Source organism: Camelus dromedarius, chromosome 3 (genome assembly GCF_036321535.1).
Source record: "Camelus dromedarius isolate mCamDro1 chromosome 3, mCamDro1.pat, whole genome shotgun sequence".
NCBI classification, from domain to species: domain Eukaryota; kingdom Metazoa; phylum Chordata; class Mammalia; order Artiodactyla; family Camelidae; genus Camelus; species Camelus dromedarius.
Window position 1 is genome coordinate 35,377,711 of NC_087438.1, and position 21,903 is coordinate 35,399,613.

At 40.3% G+C, this 21,903-nt stretch overlaps 1 protein-coding gene across 1 annotated transcript in view; it reads right to left on the bottom strand.

Moving 5' to 3' along the window:
• LOC105087163 (chondroitin sulfate proteoglycan 4) overlaps nucleotides 1–21,903 on the bottom strand; it is a 63,782-nt gene that overhangs the window by 12,048 nt on the left and 29,831 nt on the right. Inside the window, exons 6-8 of the mRNA XM_031445027.2 lie at nucleotides 21,007–21,205; nucleotides 17,372–17,503; nucleotides 8,970–9,142 (exon numbers count right to left, since the gene is read on the bottom strand). Of these exons, the coding sequence (XP_031300887.1) occupies nucleotides 8,970–9,142; nucleotides 17,372–17,503; nucleotides 21,007–21,205 (504 nt within the window). The remainder of the gene's footprint in view (nucleotides 1–8,969; nucleotides 9,143–17,371; nucleotides 17,504–21,006; nucleotides 21,206–21,903) is intronic.

The window sequence follows — 21,903 nt, forward strand, 5'->3', positions numbered from 1 at the left end:
TCCAACTGCCTGAATTACTACCCTTCTTCCTCTAAAAAGGAAAAGAACATTCATTAATATAAAAATAGAAGCAGAGGAGTATAGTAGAATTTGAACCTTAGATTGATCAGAACTAAATTCAAATATAAATGCTACCAACTGTCAGTTCTGTGGCTTTTATGCAAGTCTTTTAATCTCTCTGAGCCTCTATTTCTGCATTAAAATATAGAATACTGTTTCACTTGTAGATTCGCATTTGACCTCACTGGTCTATGGCCATATCAATGTTCAAAACGGCAGGCTCTGGGCATTTCTAGGTCTTTCAAGAAAGGATCTAAGTCCTCACTAAGCAATTCCTTACAGGTGGAAGGCTATACTCATTTTTTATAGTGAATCATGGTATGAGAATATTAAGTGATCAGAATGTTCTAAAACAGTCCTAATAAAATAAATATTTTCCCATAAAACAAAGGAATTTGTAGGCTGGAATCTTGGCACACATTTCAGAAGCTTACTTCTAGTCACTTTATAAGTAAGTATTAGTTCACCATTCTACACTTGGCATTTCAATAAATATTTGTTTAATGAACAAATAAACTATTTAAAAAGTGCTTTACAAAATTTAATTATAAAGCATATATTTATATCATGAAGTAGTAGAAATAAGGCAATCCAAGACATTTCTTTCCCATTTATTTAACAAAAACAAATGGACAGTATCTAACTTTCATTGTGCCCTAAATATATGCCAGGCACTCTGCTAAGCACATTATGTAACTCCTTTTATTTAATTGTGTTTTAGAGGGAATTATTATGTCCATTTTACAGATTTAAAAAAACCAAGGCTCAGATAATTTAAATAATTCACTGTAGCCAACAGGTGAAAGATTCCAGTTTTTAATCTAGTCGCATGTGACTCCAGAATTCATGCTTTTTCCATTACACTTGTACCTATGTGTGAAAAGCTCAAGAAGACTCTAGTCAAGAAATTCACAAGAGATGCTCTCCAACCCCAAATGTCTAGTAATATGCGAAGTTGGTAGGTATGTACTGGGGTAGGCAAACACCATTTTGTGGTCTGGCATGTCTAAGACACAGTCACTACTGCCCAGAGCTTGTAAGGTTTCAAAGAAATAGCTCTACATACTGTATCTACTACAAATGGCAAGTTAAGGGAAGGTTGTATCCCAGTTACATACTACTACCATTATAGATCTGACAGACTTTCTCAGAGGACATTAAGGGAAAGAGGGTAGGATGGAGGGAAAAAAGAGTTTCCACCTGGCTCCAGGCTAAGGGAAATTCCTGTCTGGGCCCCTAGGTGACTAGCAGATACCTACTTTCTTAAGGCTAAGCTTTTTAAACCTACAGGCAGAGAGTTCAGGGTCACTATGAGTGTCCTAGGATGAACCCAGGCATGAAGCAGGAGCTCTGATACATCATGCTTGGTGGAGTCAACCACAGTATAGAATCTGATGATTTTTTTCCCTAAAATCATGTGGACAGTCCACAGATCCACAAAAGCACATGTGGACAGGACTAAGTGTTAGAGAATAACACTGTCAAGCTTGGCCAAAAGGCAGGGCTAGAAAGCTCTGGGTTATATCTTCAGTCTGAGGTTCTTTCTAGCTCCTCATGATTCTCATAAGAAAACCAGAGCATGAGTCCTTTACACTGAGCTTTCCCACAGTGGGGCCTAAAAGTCAATCACAGCTTTGAAATTCCCACTGGAGAAGAGAGTAACCAAATTATCTCAGGGTCAGCTGGGAGAAGGGGATGGAGAAGGGGGACATGTAGGCCACTTGCTTGATTCTCCACAACTTGATGGCTTTGCCAAAGGTCCAAGTCTATGGGTAGGACAATGATTGGCCAGAAGGAGCAAAGGAAAGGTAACTGGCCAAAAAAATCTCTGTCTTGGGTAGACATTCATGGGGAAAGGAGACTGCAGAAAGCGAAACAGTTCAAAAAGGTAAAGTCTCTGAGGTTCCATGTAGGTTGACCAAAAATTCCTAAAAACTAAGATTTGGAAGACAACAAGCTCCTGTGCTCCTGAAGGATGAGCTTGGAGAAATGACTCCTCTCTATGTGCCCTTTCTTATTTTCACCAGGACGGACACCACTATGTTTGCAGAGAGCAGCCAGGCCTGCAGGGTTCAAGGTTCCCAGAAGAGGTCAGAAATCCAGGGTACCACAGCATAGAGGGTGCCCAGTGCTCAGACTAAACAAAGTGAGACTGGGGTAAGTCCCAGGAGTGATTCTCCTCAGTGGAAATGGATAGAAGAGACATTTTAGGAAGCTTAAGTTCCTAAATGTTGATATCTGGAAATCTCCAGCAAGAAATGGGCAACTGAAAACCAGGTCCAAATAATTATCCATGCCTCTCCATGACTGGGTCAGTCTCTGCATAAAAATATTAGAACAAAAAGCTTTTCAATATATCCATCTACAGCCTTACCTGGCAGAGAGGTCTAAATCCACATTTATATAGAAGCAGACATAGATACTCACGGGCCTTATACCATTACAAGCATGGAGCCCTTTAATAAAACTACCAAATGAGATCATATAAAAGGTGGTTCATTATGAAAGAACAGAAGGTAGTACGGGACATCTTGCTTTTGCTATATGAGTGTGGTAGACTAAAAGTGCCCACCAAAGATATCAGGTCCAAATCTCTTGAACTTGTGAATGTTACCTTATATGGCAAAGACTTTGCAGATGTGACTAAGTTAAGGATCCTAAGATTAGAAGAGTATCCTGGATTATCCAGGTGGGCCCTAACTGCAATCACATACATCCTTACAAGAGGGAGGCAGAGGAATATATGAAACAGAAAGAAGAGGAGAAGGCAATGTGACCATGGAGGCAGAGATTGGAGTGATGCCGCCACGTGCCAGGAAATGCTGGCAGCCACCAGAAGCTTGGAAGAGGCAAGGAAGGAGTTCTCCCCTAGAGCCTCCAGAGGGAGCACAGCCCTGCTGATACCTGGATTTTAGCCCAGTGAAATGGAGTTCCAACTTCTGGCCTCCAAAACTATGAGATAATACATTTCTGCTGTTTTAAGCAACCAAGTTTGTGATAATTTATGACAGCAGCCTTAGAAAATTAATACAAGGAGAAAGGATAAACCACAGCCACTGAAATGGGAATTAGTTCTGTTTGCTTTTTCAAAGAAAGAGCCTGGGGTGGGGAGGGTATAGCTCAGTGGTAGAGTCCATGCCTAGCATGCACAAGGTCCTAGGTCCAAACCCCAGTACCTCCATTAAATAAATGAATAAACCTAATTACCTCCTCCCCAAATTAATTAAAAAAAATAAAAATTAAAAAAGAAAAAACAAAGAAAGAGCCAACAGTTTAAGAGAAAGAAAACATTTTTAGTTATTCAAAGCCATTGGACCAGGACCCATCAGCCAATTTCCAGTTTGAACAATGAATAGGTGCCTAAGTACACAATACAATAATTTCTACACATGGAAAAATATGCTAGCGCATAATTCATTGAACTGTAGTGGCCAAAAAAACAAAAAGCTGGTGGAAAATGTTCAAAATGACTACTGAGTCTAGCTGCCATTGAGCTTGTCACTAAAGAGACCCCAAGAAAGCAGAGCTGGGGTGGAGCAGGAGTGATCACTAACACAAAGAAACTGATCCTTCCTTGCTCAGAAGATTAAAGGGCCAAAGTTTAATGATCCCACTGTACTCTCCATCAAGTTGTAATAAATTAATAGAAACTATCATGTGGGAAATGTGTTCACAATTTCTTCAAATGTAAGTGTTGTCTTGAGCAAGAAACCCAGACTCTGGAAGAAGTAATTAGACAAAATTCATAACCCAGAATCGATTGTATTATTTTCTCAGTGTGATCCTGGAAACCTGCGTCTGTGTTGCAGCAGCAAGCAAAGACTAAGACCAGTGATCTTCCACCCACAACAGCACAATGGCTAAAATGCAATTACTGGCTTTATGGAAAAGATAAAAGGCCAAGTGTCATAAACCTCAAAACCAGAACACTTTGCTTTTTAATGATTCTAAGTTATCTAACAAGCTCTGGAATGAAAATCACTCTATTAGACTTGTGCTCTACTTGGAAGAGATTAGTGCTTTAGAGACTTCATTTCTTACTTTGTTTATATGTCCTTTGAAATAAACAATAATTTCTCTAAATTTGTAAAAAGCTTTCATTTTATTTTAAAATTTGATTATTCACCTTCTCTTGGGTATTAATTCTTCAGGATACAAGAATTTCAGCACAAGTTTTTGTGGTTTAGCTTTTCCCATTTAAGCAGATGCAATATTATGGTGAAAAACAAGAATGTTACTTGTTTATCTTGGTCAGTTGACATGGTATGGTTTGAAAATCATGAATTTATTCCAGGATAAGAAAATATTTTGACCTATAACATAACAAATGCTTTCCCTACAATTACTTTGCCAAAGTATGATATTAAGCATAATGGAGAGGGTCTAGATTTCTTTCACAAGCTGTAACCAACAGAGCCACTGATTAAAATGGTCATTTTTGCTTATCCATCAAAAGTAAGAATGGGTGTAGGTTTTATATGCAAATGACATGGTGTTTTTGTCTCCCCCAGCATAGGGTGGTAGAGGGCTGGAAAGAATTTAGTCCTTTAAGGTAAAGGTGTGAAAGAGGACTAAACCATTAGCTGCCTAAAACACTCTCACAGTTAGACACGTAGCAGGTTATGGGCTGGAACTGACTCTTGAAATTAGAAAAACTGGCCTAGAAAGTAAAAAGCAATTGAAGCCATTTGATTGTGTGACTATGGCTGAACAGTTCTGACCTCCCTACTGAAATTGTTTCCTCTTTAATATCTCTTTTTACCAACCAGATTGAAGAGGACTAATCAAAGCACAAAATATGGGCTCAATAAATGTCCTTGTTCAGTAATTTCAGAGAAAAGGTTTTGATCATCTCCAAAACCTGTCCCACCCTTTCTTTTACTTTCCAAAATGTTCTAGGAATAAATCTGAGCCACCATAAAATGGCTGAGAGTTGACCAAGGTTGACAGAGGCACTAAAACGTCTTATTTTAGAAAAAGATTCACATTTCATTTGCATGTGAAGAAGGAGACAGGATCTGGAAAGAGGAAAGCCTGGGAGATAAATAATAAGTTTCTTCCTCTTCCCAAGGCACAAATTAAAATGTGCACTTTTGAATACACAAGCTGAACAGAGTTGGAATGCCTTCAGATGAATACCAATTGTACTGAATTTATTGATGATGACCTATTCTTTTTCAATATTAATTTTCTGCTTTAATGTTTCCTAATTTTGTTTTCACAGTAAGCATGAGTTATTGTTGTGCTCAAAAAACCACACACAGTAGAAGAGCCAGGGTTAGCGTTTGAGTTTATATCCTTGCAGTTTCCTCTGCACACTCTCTCCTCTGCCCACATTATCCATGTCCTTTATGAATACTGAAGTGGAAGAGAGGCTATTTCGATGAAATTTATTCTTAGAAATTTAGAAATTTAGCCAAACATACCCTGCAAAACCACCTTTGTACAGCAGCTCTCAGCTGCTCTGGTGAGGAGTTCTTCCACGGGGTCCTCCTTGCTCTGACCCTCTAGGGTGGGATCTTTGGAGCTGCCCCAGCCCCAGGCCTCATTCTGCCTCCAGCCTGTGCTCTGCCCAAGGATGAAGGGCTGCTGGATCCAAGCATGAGGCCCCCTGACATTTTCCTCAGTCCCCTCCTCTCATCATCACTCAGGGAATTGTATTCTAGAACACCAGGGACTCTTCCACAAAGGGAAACAGTGAGCAGGTTATAGGGTGAAGCAAGTATCATTTTCTCCTAATGACCTCATTTCCATTCATTAAAGCACTGCAGCACATTAGGGTAAACGCAGCAGCCAATTCCAGTGTCCCAGAAAATTGCCTGCCCTGTAAAATTAGTCCTTTGGTTACTATGAGAGGAAAGGAACCTCTCACACTTCCAAGGACAAAAAGATAATCATAACAGCCTTAGCTATGATTTATTTAAAGTCTGCTACCTGTTGGGCAGAGTGCTAAGTGCTTTGTTTTCATTTTCTGTGTTAATTCATTACAAACTCCAAGAGGAAAATATAGCCTAAGGGATAAGAGCACAACCTAAGAGTCAAGACACTGGTTCAAATCCTGCCTCTGCCACTTCTGAGCTGTGCTGTGCAGCTGTGGGCAAATTGCTTAACTTCCCTGTGCTTTAGGATCCCCGCCTGTAGAGTAAGATAATGAGCATATAGAAGAAAGCTTAGAATGGTGCTTGGGATATGGGGAATGTTCAAAATGGTTTCAGTTACCATTACTACTATTTGCCCCCATTTTACAGACAAGGAAACTGAGGTTTAAAAGATATGTCATTTGCCCTTACTCACAGAGCTAATCCAGACCTTCTGACTTTAGAGACCAAGGCACTGTCCTCAGTCATAAGAAATCAGCAGTGGATCAAGGAGCAGCAACAGGGCACCCGATTCCTAAATTACATGCTGTCTCCACACTCACACAGCAAAGACAGAGTGTGGGCTGCTGTGCTGAATTTCTGCAGACTCTAAATATATCTTCTATGCTACTTTGGGGAGACGGGAATTGTCATGTTTAGGAGGGTACTTGCATAAAATGCCTGATAGACAGTCTGATGCCTTATACACAACAAAAGGAGCTCTGCTTTGTCCTGTGAGTCAAAGCCCTGCACTAGGCCCCTGGCTTGGTGGGTGCATGCTTTAGGGAGGAAAGGGCTGTGTGTGGTGAGATGCTCTCCTGGTCCAATCAAGGAGAACAAACTCCTGTCTCACCACACCTGACTTGTGACATCGCCCAACTTTGCTTCCAGCCTGCAGCCTGCCCCTGCCTTCATGAGGATCAACAGCTGGGTCTAATGCCCCTCATCCAAGACACCACTGTGCAAGCCCCTTACAAACCTCAGCGCCAATGTAACACATAATCCACAGACTAATGTTTGCCATTATTGATGCGTTTTCTTGATACTTGCCTCCTGGTTCATAAAGTAGAAGGAATAATGGGAGGAAAAAAAAATACCTTAAAATAATTGGATTTGTATCAATCAAGACTTTGTGGAGCTATAACTAGCTTGGAGTTTTAATTCCTGTTTACAAATGTGTTGTCTTGTGAAGGTGGTTGGTTTTTACAAGAAAATGCACTCTTTGTATTAAAAACAGTTTTCCGATTACCAGGCTAGCCCACCAAGGTGGACTGTTCTATTGTTCCAGTGCCTCCTCCCTATGAGATGGTTATCCTTCCCCACCCCACTGACATCAGGCTTGCTCACAGGACATTCTTTAGTCAATGAGATGAGAACAGTGATACACAGCACTTCTGAACATAAACTTTAGGAGTTTTTTCATGGTTCCACCATCACTTCTTTTCCCTCTGCTGCAAACACAGCAATGCCCAAGAAAGGGGTTGCTCCTTCAACTTGGACCCTGGAATAAAGGAGAGATGTAGAGCAGACCCACAGCCAACCCACAGGCCGTGTGCAATATATGTAAGAAATAAGCTTATAAGTCATTGAGATTGGGAAGTTGTTTGTTACTGTAGCATAACCCAGTGGATCTTGGCTACCTACCCAATAAAACCTATTTAGATCATATTAATCTGAAATATTATATATTTGCAATGAAAGGTAGTAGAAACTAGTGCTTGCAATGATCACCATCAAAAAAATTTTTTTAAAGATCTAGGACTAGAGTCAATCCATCTTTATATGGCTGATAAAATTCTTACTGGTATTCAAAATGTAAACTGAACCTGGGCAAGTTTTGATGCCTTTGGGCACATTAAGCTCCCTCACAGAATATAGTTTTCTCCTAACTACTTTTTCTTCCTTCAGAGTGCATCTGTGAACTAGAGAATTGCTACTTCCTCTTTTCAATGTCACTGTCAGAACTTTTGCTGACCTTGTGATCCGTTCCCTTAAATGCATCCCAGACAAAGGCGATTGCAAAGCATAAGCTGAATTCAATTTGGCCACATCACACTGTAGAAAAATGACTCAATGGTTAAAGGCAGACATGTGGTTCACTTTTGCTTCCTCTAAACTTGACTTCAGATTTTTTTATTCCTTAGTCACGTAAAGCTATAGCGAGATCAGCTATCAGTTCCCTGTACACACTGCTTAACAATGGAAAAAGAAAGTTGAATGGCAAGCAAGAAAAATTACATTCAAGAAGACCATTTGGAAATGTAGACTTTTAGAAAATGAAATTACATATAGGCAAACAAGACCAGTCAGTCAGATTCCTAGACTGGGATTTCAAAATGTAGACTAGATAAACAAGATTATACTGTATAGCACAGGGAAATGTATACAAGATCTTATGGTAGCTCACAGCGAAAAAAATGTGACAATGAATATATATATATGTTCATGTATAACTGAAAAATTGTGCTCTACACTGGAATTTGACACAACATTGTAAAATGACTAACGCAATAAAAAATGTTAAAAAAAATCAAAAGATTTGAAGGCTTATGCATGTAAATAAAAAGGTGTGTGGATGGTGGTGGTGGTAAAGTATCAGTGAGGTTGAAAACAGACAGCTCTGGGTGCAGATTAAATACACACACCTTACATATGTACATGTTTATATACACACATATAACTGTGATAGATGAAATTATATATATAATTTTATATATTAAACATAAATGTACATAGATATATCCTGCAGGATTTATCTGGAGTACCTGCAGCTTTGCTTTGGGTTTCCTTTTAAATTCATCTTTAGTGAAAAAGGATCCTTTCTTATTTCTTAGATACAGGATATGAATTTGCTTAGTGTCTTCTGACAGTTGGGTCCCATCCTGTATTCACTATAAAGTGTCCAGTTTTAAAAACAGCACAGCTGGAATGAGTAATTGCCTGGGCAAAGGGGCACGTCTGCTTGGTTTAACAGGATGAAGACAAGTGAGGGGACTGCCCTGGAGAGACGCCCAGCCCTACCCAGCTGCATGGACAGACGTCAGGACTCACCAGCTTCTGTGTAAACACGGAAACATCCTCTGTGCTGTTGTCAGAATTTACTCGCACCAGCCTCCCAAGTCTAGGGGAACTTACAACCGTAAAAGTAATAGTTCTGTTTCCTGCACTGTCCACATCATTGGTCACAGCTCTCAGGTCATGAGATGAAAGGGGCTTCCTGGAACCTAAGTGAAGATTAAAACGTGCATGTAAGTATAAAGCATATGAGGGCTGCAGTTAATGAAATGATCTTTTATAGACCCTTGAAAACTCTGGAAAATAAGTGGTTATGTACGAAGGACTGGCTAGCTCTAACTTGAAGCTGGGCTGTATGGGGCTAGTGATCTGTGAGGCATCTGTGGACTTGCTTTGCTACTGGTGCTGGAGATGAAGGAAGAAAATCCCATGAAATGGTCCCTCAGCCCCCATAGTCCTACATGTCTCCCTGATCCCAAGAGAAAGAAGGCAATGCCAGGTGCGTGGCACCCAGCTGGGCTCCAAGCGGAGGAAAGGGAAGCCCACCCTGTGCATAGAGAGAACAGGAGACAGCGCCCTCCCCTGGAAGGACAGACATGTCCTGGCCTGACAGTGGCTGCAGATGCTCAATGGAGTGTCCATCTGTGGACACCTGGGGGAGAGGCTGGCTCTGGAACAAACATGAGCCGTTTCCAGAGGACCCCCAGGCGGGCTGCATGGACAATGTGGGATGGGAAGGGCCTGTGTGGATGTCAAGGGGAGAAGAACCTGTGACGTGTGGGTCTGTGCGCTAATGTGACTTCATTGACAACCGGAGGCCAGAGAGACTCAGGAATATTCAAGTTAGAGCAATGGTTCTCAAATGCTTTGCAGTGAAGGATCAGTGTTTCTCCCCCAGTCCACTGTGGAGCAATAATCTTATAAAATATGATAAAATGTTGCAGCAATGTCAAGTTGCTATAAAAATTTCTAAACATTTCCTTTCACTTTCTGTTCTTACCAGTTCAAAGACCAGGGGGTCTGGAGACCACAATTTAAGGAACATAGGGCTAGAGTACATATCCCTTTACTTTGCAGGATTTGGGGATATCCCCAACTTGACAGTATGGCAGACCTGAAAGAGATTTATGTGGTCATCCTGGCCCAGAATTTCACCTTCTTTTTTCTGTTTTAGCCCTTGCTAAAGGGCTTTAGCAATAGGCCTTGCACAGGGTAGCTCTTGGAGCTGGCACTTTATAAATTGTTTATGAAATTGAGTCAATCACCCAGTAATAACCAGCCTCCTGAATGACATCCATTTTGCTTTCCTTAGTCATTGTAGCCTTGGAGAGCCAGGGCCATCAACTGCAGTGTTTAAACCACATTAGGTGCTTAAAAGCAGGACCTTAACAACAGCTAACACAGGGGGAAGCCAGCTTTGGGTAAGATTTTCAAACATGCAAAGATTGTTCTGAGCCTTCAGTTTAGAGGCTCCCTTTAAAATATCTGACAATAAAAACAAAAATAAACAAGTAGGACTACATCTGGTCAGCAAAGGAAACCATCAACAAAATGAGAAGGCAACTTATGGAATGGTAAAAAATATTTGCAAACCACATATCTGGGGGGGGGGGGTGTCAATATCCAAAATATACAAGGATCTCATACAACTCAATAGCAAAAAAAAAAAAAAATCAAATAGCCCAATTAAGAAATGAGCAAAGGACCCGAATAGACATTTTTCCAAAGAAGACATACAACTAGGCAACAGACACATGAAAAGGTGTTCATCATCACTAATCATCAGGGAAATGGAAATCAAAACCACAGTGAGACATCACCTTACACCCATTAGGATGTCCATTATCAAAGACATGAAATAACAAATGCTAGTGAGGATTGTGGAGAAAAGGGAACCCTTATGCAGTGTTAGTGGGAATGTAAGTTGGTGTAGCCACTATGGAAAAAAGTATGGAGGTTCCTTAAGAAATTAAAAATAGAACTACCCCATGATACAGCAATCTCACTTCTGAGTATGTATCCAAAGGAAGCAAAACCATTATCTCAAAGAGAAATCTATACTCCAATGTTTATTGAAGCATTATTCACAATAGCCAAGGTATAGAAACAACTTAAGTTTCCATCAATGGATGAATGGGTCAAGAAAATGTTGTAAAATGTAATACACACACACACACAGACACACATACATACATACATACGTACCCAATGGAATATTATTCAGCCTTAAAAGGAAGAAAAGCTTGTCACTTGCAACAACTTGGGTAGACCTGGAAGGCATTATGCTGAGTGAAACAAGCCAGACAGAGGAAGACGAATACTGTGTAGTATCACTTATATGTGGGATCTTAAAAAAAAAAAAGTCAAACTCACAAAAACAGAGAGTGGAAAGTGGTTGCCAGGGGCTAGGGGGTGGGGGAAATACGGAGAAATTGGTAAAAGGGTTATAAATTTTCAGTTATAAGATAAATAAGGTCTGAGGATCTAATGTGTAACATGGTGACTACAGTTAACCACACTGTATTATATAATTGAAATTTACTAAAAGAAAAGAACTAAAATGTTCTCACCAAAAAAAAAAAAAGTAAAAATGTAAAGTGATGAATGTGTTAACTCAGTGGGGGAATCTTTTCACAATGTATACATATATTAAATCATCACGTTGCACACTTCAGATATCTTATAATTTTATTTTTCAATTATACTTCTATAAAGCTGAAAACAAAATAAAATAAAGTAAAATACCCAAGCCCCTGGGCTGGGCACTAACTAGGTCCTGGGGATCCTGTTGGGGAGGTAGGAGTACCTGCAAATAACAGCCTAAAGAACACAGTTCTGTCTCAGATTCAGGATTGCCTTGGTACAGCCGTAGTTGTCACACACAAAAAAGATGCTTTAATAGACCCCCACATTCCTCTTAGTTCTTCTTGCTGCTGGAAATTTTGCAGTCACTGCCACCTTCTGGCTTCTCGAGCTGGGGGCCCAGGATCTAAGGACACCCTGGGGAGGCCAAGAGGAATTGTTCTGTCCCCTTAGTCAATGTTACATAAAGTCGTAACTGAGGCCTATTTTCTATTACCTGCTAAGGTAGGGTCCCCGCTTCTTTTCAGGTGGAGTATGTCTCTTTTGTGTGCAGTCTCTCTGGGCACCCCGACATCCAACTTCTCATCTTCAGTTATCCTTTGGAACTTTTCCCCACTGTGCCTTCTTAATTATTTCCTTCCTATAAAGGATTCTTAACTTTTCATTTATTCCTTCACCCCCAGGATTACTTTTGGCAGGTGGGAGGGTCTCTTTAAAAATCATTTCACTTATCTTAGCCTTTTGGGGTAGAGGACCCATTGGGGAAATATTCCAGGTCAAGAGTGCTTTTCTCTCGGCCAGGGTACATCAATTCCTCATTCCCTGACCAGCCACCTAACCCAGAAAGTCATCTATGGTTTAATTCCCATTCAGCAGTCACCTCGAGCATGCTCAGTCAGCAAGACTAGTTGGCTCCATGTTGCAACTGCCTGATGGGCATCTTTTATCTTCCAGCCCAGTTCACCATGAGCCAAATATTTTCTCCCCCCCCCCCAAAACTCATTTCATCAGCATTAATATTTTCATCAATGAGCTCCAAACACTTAGTTCGGAAAAGATTTCACTAAGGTCCCATCTAAATATATATTCCATAGAAAAACTGTCCTAGAGGAGTGTGGTAATAAAAGGGTTCTATAACCATATCTGTTTAGTCAGCTCTCACCCCATGTGTACCTCTGAGAGATCTGAAAATCAAATCAGCATGTTGAACACTCTGAGTCTTGAAGTTAAAAAAATATCTGTTTTATCCTCCTTTTAAGGATAGTATTTCTCAAACATACTTACATCCTATTGTGTTTGTTTCATGAAGATCAACTACCACCATGACAACAAGGGTTTCATGGTCACCAGGATAGAAGGTCTTGTGTATTTCTTTAACTGACATTACCAGGTGCCTCGAATGGGACAAGCCCTACAATCAGGAGTGGAGATATGCCAGGAAACAGCACCGACACAGTCCTGCGCTTTCTTTTAGGCGCCATGATAATCCTAAGAAGTATAATTTGTTTCCTTATCCCGAAGAAGGGATGATAAGGCTAAATAATTTGTCTGCTGGTCAAATGTAGGTCTCACTGATGCCAAGCGAGTATTTTTTAAAGGCTGATCTTATATTGCCTATCATACTACTTTGAGCTCAGTGCTGCAGTGATGTCTGAGTTAGGAAATGTGATGAATTATTCAACAAATCTGACAGATTCTGCTCTCCACCTTCCAGACACACCCGCTTCTTCCCAGGTTTTCACTACCCGCAGTCATGCTGTCCTCTCTGGTATGTCTTTGTTGCCACCCATCAAAATGCTATTCATTCTGCAGGGGCAGCTCGAGACTCATTTGGTCAACAAGCTCTCCCTGATCATCCCAGTCTAAGGGAAATTTCCCTCCCCTGAACTGTAGTAAGCCTTTAATTTTCTCCTTGAGGATTGAAAATCTTTTCTTATGACTTTTGGTTATCTCCTGCTCAGTCTTAAAATATTCAATACAGTGTTTCAAAACCAGTTGACTAAAAGGTTTTAGAAATCTCGGCTCTAAATGCTTTAGCAATATGCTGTGACTTCTTCCTGCCTTTCTCTCTCCCTCAATTCCAAAGAGGACAGATGGCCCATTGGTGAGACATGATTCCTTCTATAGCATAACCAAACCCCAAGGAGATTGAAGTCACATAGTTTGCTATGAATATCCTGCTACTTAACTCTGGATCTGTGTAAGCTTACATTCTAGACCAGTTTGACAAAACTCTCAAGGTCAACCCCTCCTCAACACTCTCAAAGGAGCCAAGTGCAATTTGGTTACACAGAAAAACTAGGTTCTGGGCCACAGTATGTTCCAACATGCCACCACTAAGGATAAACAAACAAACATGTTCAATGGTGGCATTCAAGGTGAAAAACCAGTTACAAAACTCCTTTCTGGGCAGTAAGTTGTCTAGAAAGAAACAGAAATATATATACATATATATATATGTGTGTGTGTGTGTATATATATACACATATACACACACAAAATTACAAGATGAAAATATACATCAAATAGATCTTTTTTCTTAGTTCATAAACACAAAAATTTCATTTAGAACTAAAGTCCTTCCTACTTTAAAATAACTGAGGTAAAGAATGACTTTCAAATTTGGCAGGCCTTACAACCCATGGTTAACCTTAAAACATTCACTCACTAAGTATTCTTATAATTACTTTGGCTTACCCTAAGAAAGTTCTTACATTTATCACGCCAGGGCCACTTTTTAAGACAGTACACAAAGGAGGCAGAACAGCATGGCCAAAGTCTGCTAGGCTCGTAGAGAAAGTCCAACTGTTATGGGATCAATGTGAGTTTCAAAAAATGTTGATTAATGCTAGGTTGCAATATTTCCCTAACATATAAAATTTCCACATACACATTGCTGTTTATTAAATTGTTATGTATCTTCTCCTGGTTGTATACATCAGTCCCTCAAGAATATCAAGAAGGAGACAGAGTACACAGCCACCATGATGATCCCCATTCACAGGGAATTGATATTCTAAAACAGAGGCAGCCCTGGAACAAAGGCACGAACACAAGGGACAGGAGCTGCTGTGGTTGGAGCACACAGTTTGGGGTTGGAGTTGGCACTCAATTTGGGGGCTTATGATTCCTATTAGTTGCATGAATTTGAACCTGCCCAGTGTTTTTTATCTGCCAAATAGAAACGATCAAAACTTGCTTTTAAATACATTAGTTTGTTCAAATCTTTGTAACAACCCAGTTCAGTAGATTAAAAATATCAAACACTATAAAAACACAGACATCAATAGTATCTGAACGTCTATTATAAAGTAGGAAGAGATTTTCTCCTATTTCAGTTCTATAAAATCTATAGCTCTGTAAGAAAGAATAGATTTTCCCTGATATTTCAGAACATACAGGTCAACTCGAGTCTGACAAGAGCAGCAGTCGCTGATAACTGACACCTGGAGTCACATCGGAGATGGGACACAGAGTGCCTCCCTTCCTCCCCCAGCCAAGGGGCCAGCTAATAGATGAGGGAGGCAGAGGTCACCCAGGCCTGCTCCCAGCAGGACCTGACATGGTAGGGTGGGGCGGTCCTGAGGAAAGAAAAAGAGTGACACATCTGTCATCATCATCCTTGCAGCTTTTCACAGCATCAGGGACCAACATCCTTGGGAGGCCACTGCAGAGCCAGGCTGAGCAAGGCTCAACTATGTCCCTGGAGGTAGGATGAGGAGATGTGGTCTTCAGAGCCACACCCACACCTAGAACTCTGATGCAGAAGAGAGGGTCACTGCTACTTGGGATGTTAGGGTAGGAAGAATGCCAAGAACAACTGGGCCAAGTGGCCCACAAGGTCCATCTCAATTCTAAAATCTGTGACTCCATGGATCTCATTTCACACTCACCCAAGCTCAGATCAAATATAAGAGCTGCCTAATGGAAACGTACATGAAAATGCATCTTCTTTCCTATTGGCCAGGAGCTGGAGCTGGAAATAAGTCACAGTCTGGGGAGAGAAGACACAGAAACCAAGAATAACAGACCTAACAAGCTAGGGGGAGCTAGAAAAAGGAACAGGTCACTTTGGGATCTGAGGATAACATGCAAGTTCCAGTGGAGGGTTTTCGGATACAGGATACAAGAAGGCCAGGCCAGGGCAGATGTGGTGCATGTTGGGAAGGGAGAGGAGATGGTTACTCGGGGCTGTCTCCAAATATTAAGGAGAGGGCTAAGAAAGCTATATGTTTTTGCATAGTTCCACAAGGGTGACAAGGGAATTTGGGCCATGTTAACATATTTTTCTTTCAAAACTAATATTCAGTAAAACAGGTGCCAGAAATTCAAAAACTTCCTAAGCTATAGTGGCTATAACTCCCCTTCAATGTAATAAAACTGTCTTCAGTTACTAAACCACAGTTTAGCCAGACTAGATGAAAGGTATTTAATTTTTTGCAGCAACCAGATTTACTGATTTTAGAACTTTTAAAAAAAATAGATTGCTGTATTTTTCCAAATACTAGGGTGCAGTAGTTTGCTTATTTTTTTAAACACTAAATGGCACCCTTTTGGCCTTGAAGAAATTGATAGAAGCATCGCACTTATGCTCAGAGAAAAAATATGGGATATAAAAAGTTTTTAGAAGATAAGAATCTGGGTTAACATTATCTTTAACTGGATTTTGATAAGGTTTCTATTTGTGAGCTCAAAAGCTTAACGTAACTAAAAATTTCAAAATTTCTAAAGATTCTTGTTTTTTTTTTTTAAGTTACAAACAATGATTTTTCTCTAGGTCTACTCTAGAGGTATGTAAGCTTTATCTACCATTTCCTGGTTGCACAGCCAAGTTACATCATCTCTTTAAGCCACAAGTCCTGCCAACTTGCTGTGAATATATCACCTATCTCACATAGATGTAAAGGTTACAAAAAGACTAGCACAATGCCTAGCCCCATGGATCTCAGTCCTGGCTGTACTTCAGAACCAGCTGGAACTTGAAAAAGTAACAATAGCCAGGTCCCATCTCAGAGATTCCCATTCAATTGGTTTTGTAAGGCAAGGCCGAGACACTGGTATTTTTAAAAGCTTCCCAGTGGTTGAGAACACCTGGCTGGGGTGACCATGGAGTGGCCATAATTAATAAAATGATTAGTGTTTTTCTCCATCCATGTTTTACTGATAATGTGTATCAAGTATACAAGTTACAAAAGCCCAGGTTTTTTTTTTAATTGTAATATAAATTTTATTATTTCCTGTGCTATTTCAATGTTTTTTTTTTTAAATAACAAGGTAAAAAAATTCCCTCCTTTTTTATTGCCCCTGCAATTGGGTAAATCTTTCTCTATCCCTGCAGCGACAGTATTGGGCCAGAGATGCTCACTTGGATCTTTCCATCTCAGCCAGGCTGAGATTCTTGGCAAACAGTAGTCCAGAGGCTTCAGGGACCCAAAACAAGAGCTGAGTGAAATCCCCTATGGTCCCCTGGTACACAGGGTTTTTATATTCGAAAAAAGAAAACCCCAAGATCTAGATGGTTACAGCAGAGCCTGGTTTTCCTGCTTCTTTAAGGACCCAAAGGAGAGAGCAGGGGAAAAGTGCATATGGATCATAAAGCCTGCTGCTTCAGTGATTCCTCCCTCATCGCCCTTCCCCAGTACACCCTCTTCTGAGGAATAGGAGAGGGGAGAGAGGCAGGGGGAAAGACCCAGGCTTGCTTTTGCTAAACTCCAGCAAAGAGACAGTTCTTGCTGGGACTTTGTAGCTGGTTGATATCACTCTATAGTAAAAGACGATACTTTACACCATACAGGTAGAAGTTTCTAAACAAACTGAAAAACACTTAAACCCAAACAACGAAGTTAAAGTCTTACCTGGAAAGATGCTCAGTCCTTTGTTTACTTCTAAGTTAATGATCAGAGCTCGAGCTGTGATGCTAAAAATTTGTCGTGGTGCAAAGTTCAAACCATCTGTAACCTGAAAATTAAAGCCTCCTGACAGCGCTCCTTCAAAAGAAGAAATTACACTCTGGTCAATTTGGTTGTTCTGCAAGAGCCACCCCCTTTCACCGTCTCTCCCACCTGATCCCCCTGCAAAGTGACCCCTATCAATGTAAGAGTGCATTAATACAGTCACCTGGTTCACCAAATCAAATACTGCCAAAACGCAAAGTGAAAAGAACATCAATGAAGGCCTAAAATGCATTTTCCCACGTGACCTTCTCCTGAGAATAATAAAAGAGAATAATAATAAAAAAGATATTACCTCCAAAAATTTTTTTTAAAAATTTAAAACATGCTCATTGCCTGCATTTTACTATTTTGGAATCAATTTGTAACAATAAAAGTAATGCACGCATGCAACACACGAGCACACGCACATGTGCATGCACACACATACACACACACTCCCACACCCCCTTAGCAATTTCTGATCTATTGATAATACTGAAAATCAAAACTATAGGGAAGTAAGTAACACTTAAGCCTTCCCCCCAAATAATTCCTAATTATTCATCTATCTCAAACCATCTGTTTTCTGCAGAAGGGCAAGAGAAAAGTGGGGGAAGGCCCAGGTCTGCTTTTGTTACATTCCTGCAAGAAGAGAATTCTACTCCCACATGTCTGTCAAGGGATTAATTAGTGATATCAGCAAAGTTATAAATTCACTTATGTGCTAAACAGAAATGGAGACGGGCCCCATATTGACCCTGTTCCCAGGAGTGCTTTACCAGTCTGACTCCCAAAGCACCAAACGAGATCACCATGCAGACAGCCTGATGAGCACAGTCCCTTCACCCTGTAACTCTGCAGGCCCACAGGTCTTTGCATCACGGAATGGGTAGAAATGGCCTCTTTGTTGCCCTCAGGGACTCGAGGCAGGGAACAAAGCAGGCATGGTCAGACCCTGCAATTACCTACAAGTACTCCCTTCATAGCATGATTTAATAAAGGGCTGGCTGATGGCTTAACGGTCTCTCAAGTCTCTGTTATCTAAGCAAACCCAGGGAGTTCTTATCCCTCACAAAAAAGCCTTTAAAAAATATTTCCCAGTACACTCAAGAGTCATCATATTTAAAAAAATAGAGAAAGAGAATTCTGGATCTGCCTAATTTAGAACAGAGGCCCACAACCAAATGCTATTTTGTTTGTTTGTTTGCTTGTTTGTACTAGAAAGAGCACTTTGAAAGTTGTCTTTAATGAAACATGAAATTAGGGAGAGAATGCTTTCTGCCATGAGGTACTTTGAACATTTCATGAATCCAGAAACAAAATGGAAATGGTATCAAAAAGAATTATATCCAAACAAATACTAGAATAATCCCAACTATTACACTAATTATGACCAAAGAGGAGGAAGGAGGGGAACATCAAAGCAGCTGTGACCTGTGGATTTTCTGTTATGACCTCAGATGTTCCTGACCTGCCAGTTCTTTCAGAAGGGTGACCTGAAATCACTTAGTCAACCGCTCCCCCCTCCCCATCTTGGCTCTATCAACCTACTTAGGTTGTTATGTGGAATAATGAATTAGATTAATGGCAGAGTACTTTGCAAATATAAATGCTAAGAGAGACTAATTAAACCAAAGCCTTTCTTTGGGCTGCTGATGGACAGTTGTAGCAGGGAGAACCAGCTGGGTTCAGCAAGACTCATCTGCAGCCGGGCTCCAGCCACTCTGAAGGCTATTATTGCCTCCACATCCATTTAGAAAATGTAATGGATTGACTCGCAAAGAGCTTGACTTTAATCCCCCTTCCTGCTTTTTCAGGAGAAATTATTTTCTCTACTCATCAACAGCAAATATTGACCTGGTAGTTAAATAAATCAAGCCAGAGAGCTAACTTATATTTTAATCCTTCATTGCAAAGAATAATTTCAGTTCTCCAACCTACTCTGCCCTTCAATGTCCTTCAATGGCAGCTAGTAGAGAAAGCCCAGCTTTAGGGTCAGACTGACTTAAATCTTTCTGAGCATCAGCTTCTTCATTTCTAAAATGGGATCATTACTCCCAATCGCTTGGAGAACTTCTCCAGGTGAAATGAAATGAATCGTGTGATTGCATCTCCTGCAGTGCCCAGCATATGCCAGAGAGTCAATAATTCTCTTCCATTGCAAAATGCACAGTTTTAGAAATTCTAATCTTCCCCTGTGCCAGTCTCTAGAGCAGTTCTCTCCATTTTAAAAATAGGATAATCCTTTCATAAAGATAAAAAAAAAAGTTCCCTGGCCCTCTCCTAATAATACTTGGACTTTTAATATCTACTAATCAAAACCACACATAATTGGTAGAAACCACCTGTCAATTCAGTGCCTCTTTAAATGAATTGCGTTTTATTAATGAGCACATCTGTACACATTTAAAAAAGGAAAACACACATACATAGAAAAGATCATTCAGTCTAGAAACAATGTTTTGGTACATATGTAGGTAGATTTAGGATCTTACTGCAATAAAACTAACCCTAACAGGTTCCTGGGCAACAGGTTTGGAACCACTAGATGAGAACAGTCACATAGTAAAGTATTTTCAGGTTATTTGGAGATTCTTTGCATTAACTGCAAAGATAATCAGGAAATTACTACATTTGAATTTAGATGATGTTTCGTCTTTATTTTCTTTGCTATATTTTCAAAGAAGATAATTTAAAATGGCTGAAAAGATATGACTTTTAGTTTTCCCATCCTGCGCCTGCAGCTCACGCCCCCTCCCATTTCCCTCTGCAGGCTGGGAATGGGCGGCTTCCCCTCTCAGTCCACTGACAAGGGCAGCCTGGAAACAAAGGTAGGCTGGATCAGCCCTTTTGCGGATTTGCAGTGGCTATTTGGCTTATTGATTTACTGATGACCAGAGGAAGAACACAAAGCCTTTTACTGCCAGGATCTCTTAGATTTACAGTTATATTCATTCATTCATTCATTCATTCATGTCTTCATTCATTTAACAAATGTGTTTGTTGTATTCACTAATGTATCCCCAACATCTGGAATATTACCTGGCACATAACAGGTATTCAACATGATTCCATCCTTTCAACAAAAGTTTGTTAAGCACCTACTATGTTCAAGTCACTGTTCTTGGGTGCTGAGGATACAAGAGTGAACAGAAGAAAGACCCTCTTCTTACAGCTGTTACACTCTAGTGGGGAAGGCAGACAACAAACGAATGAGTGAATCAATCTACATGACAAGGTCGGGTAGCCGGGCTAGGGGATGGAGGGTGACAGAAGAGATGCTGTTTTAGTGGGTGGTCAGGAAAAGGCTCTCTGAGAAGCTTGTATTTGAGTGCAGGCCTTACACGACAATGTGAATAAGCCACGTGTAAGTTATAGGTACCCTCTAATGTTTGCTATTATTGGCCTTACTAAAATGTGCCACTTTGAAAAAGGTACAGAGTCTGGAAAGTTTTTAGATGGCTTGTAGTTTTCCATCAGCAGCTATTAGGCTTGACTACATGTTAATCTCTGATTAAACACATTTTAGTTTCACATTGTTTTTCTCTGTGACATACCAGTGTGTACAAACACTAACTGGCCCTCATTGATTTGAGCCTGGGTAAAGTTCTGGATGCGTCGGCCAGGAAAGGACTTGAGAGCCAAATGTCCATTGCTGGGTGGAGAGACCAAGTAGGTAAGGTCCTGCAGGGAGGAGTCCCCATCTTCTGCACAGAGGTCACCACTGGTAATCTCAGTGACAGAATTCGCCCACACCTTAAAGAGAAGAAGATCACAGATCTTGCAAGGATCAACTCCAATCAAATAAAGTTAGTAAATTGAATAGCTATGAGACCCTGCCCCCTTGCACAAAGATTTAAAAACTAAAGCAGTTCACCAGGGTTTCTAAAGCATGAGGATTCTTAACTCAAGACACACGTATAATTAAATGCCGGATGAAATACAGGGCATGTGGTAGTGTTTATTTAATGTATGAGGTTTATGAGGTTTCAATAAAATAGGATGCATAGTTACTTATTCAAAATCAATTATTTAAACTGCATATGCATGTCTATAAAGTATAACAGCAATCACAGCTGTGGTTCCTAAGTCCTTCTGTGTGGCTGACATCTGCTAAGGGCTCTATGTGGAATTTCAGATAATCACAGAACCTCCTCATAGGGTTGATGTAAGGATTTCTACTCATTAAAGAAGCAAATGCTTTCATCAGCTCTTAAATAGTTGAGGGCAAAACACACATCTGCACATTTCTTATTATTCTCCTTTATCCTACCTGTCTTGCAGAAAAACAAATATCCGGTCCCTTGGGCCTTACAATGTTTGCTGTGCTGGTAGCTCACTGCAATGGTTTCTGAGTAACAGTCTCTATTTTCCAATTACATTTAAAATCTATTTACATTAGTCAACAATTCATCACTTGCTGAGCATCTGCTATGTTCCAGGCAACATTCTGG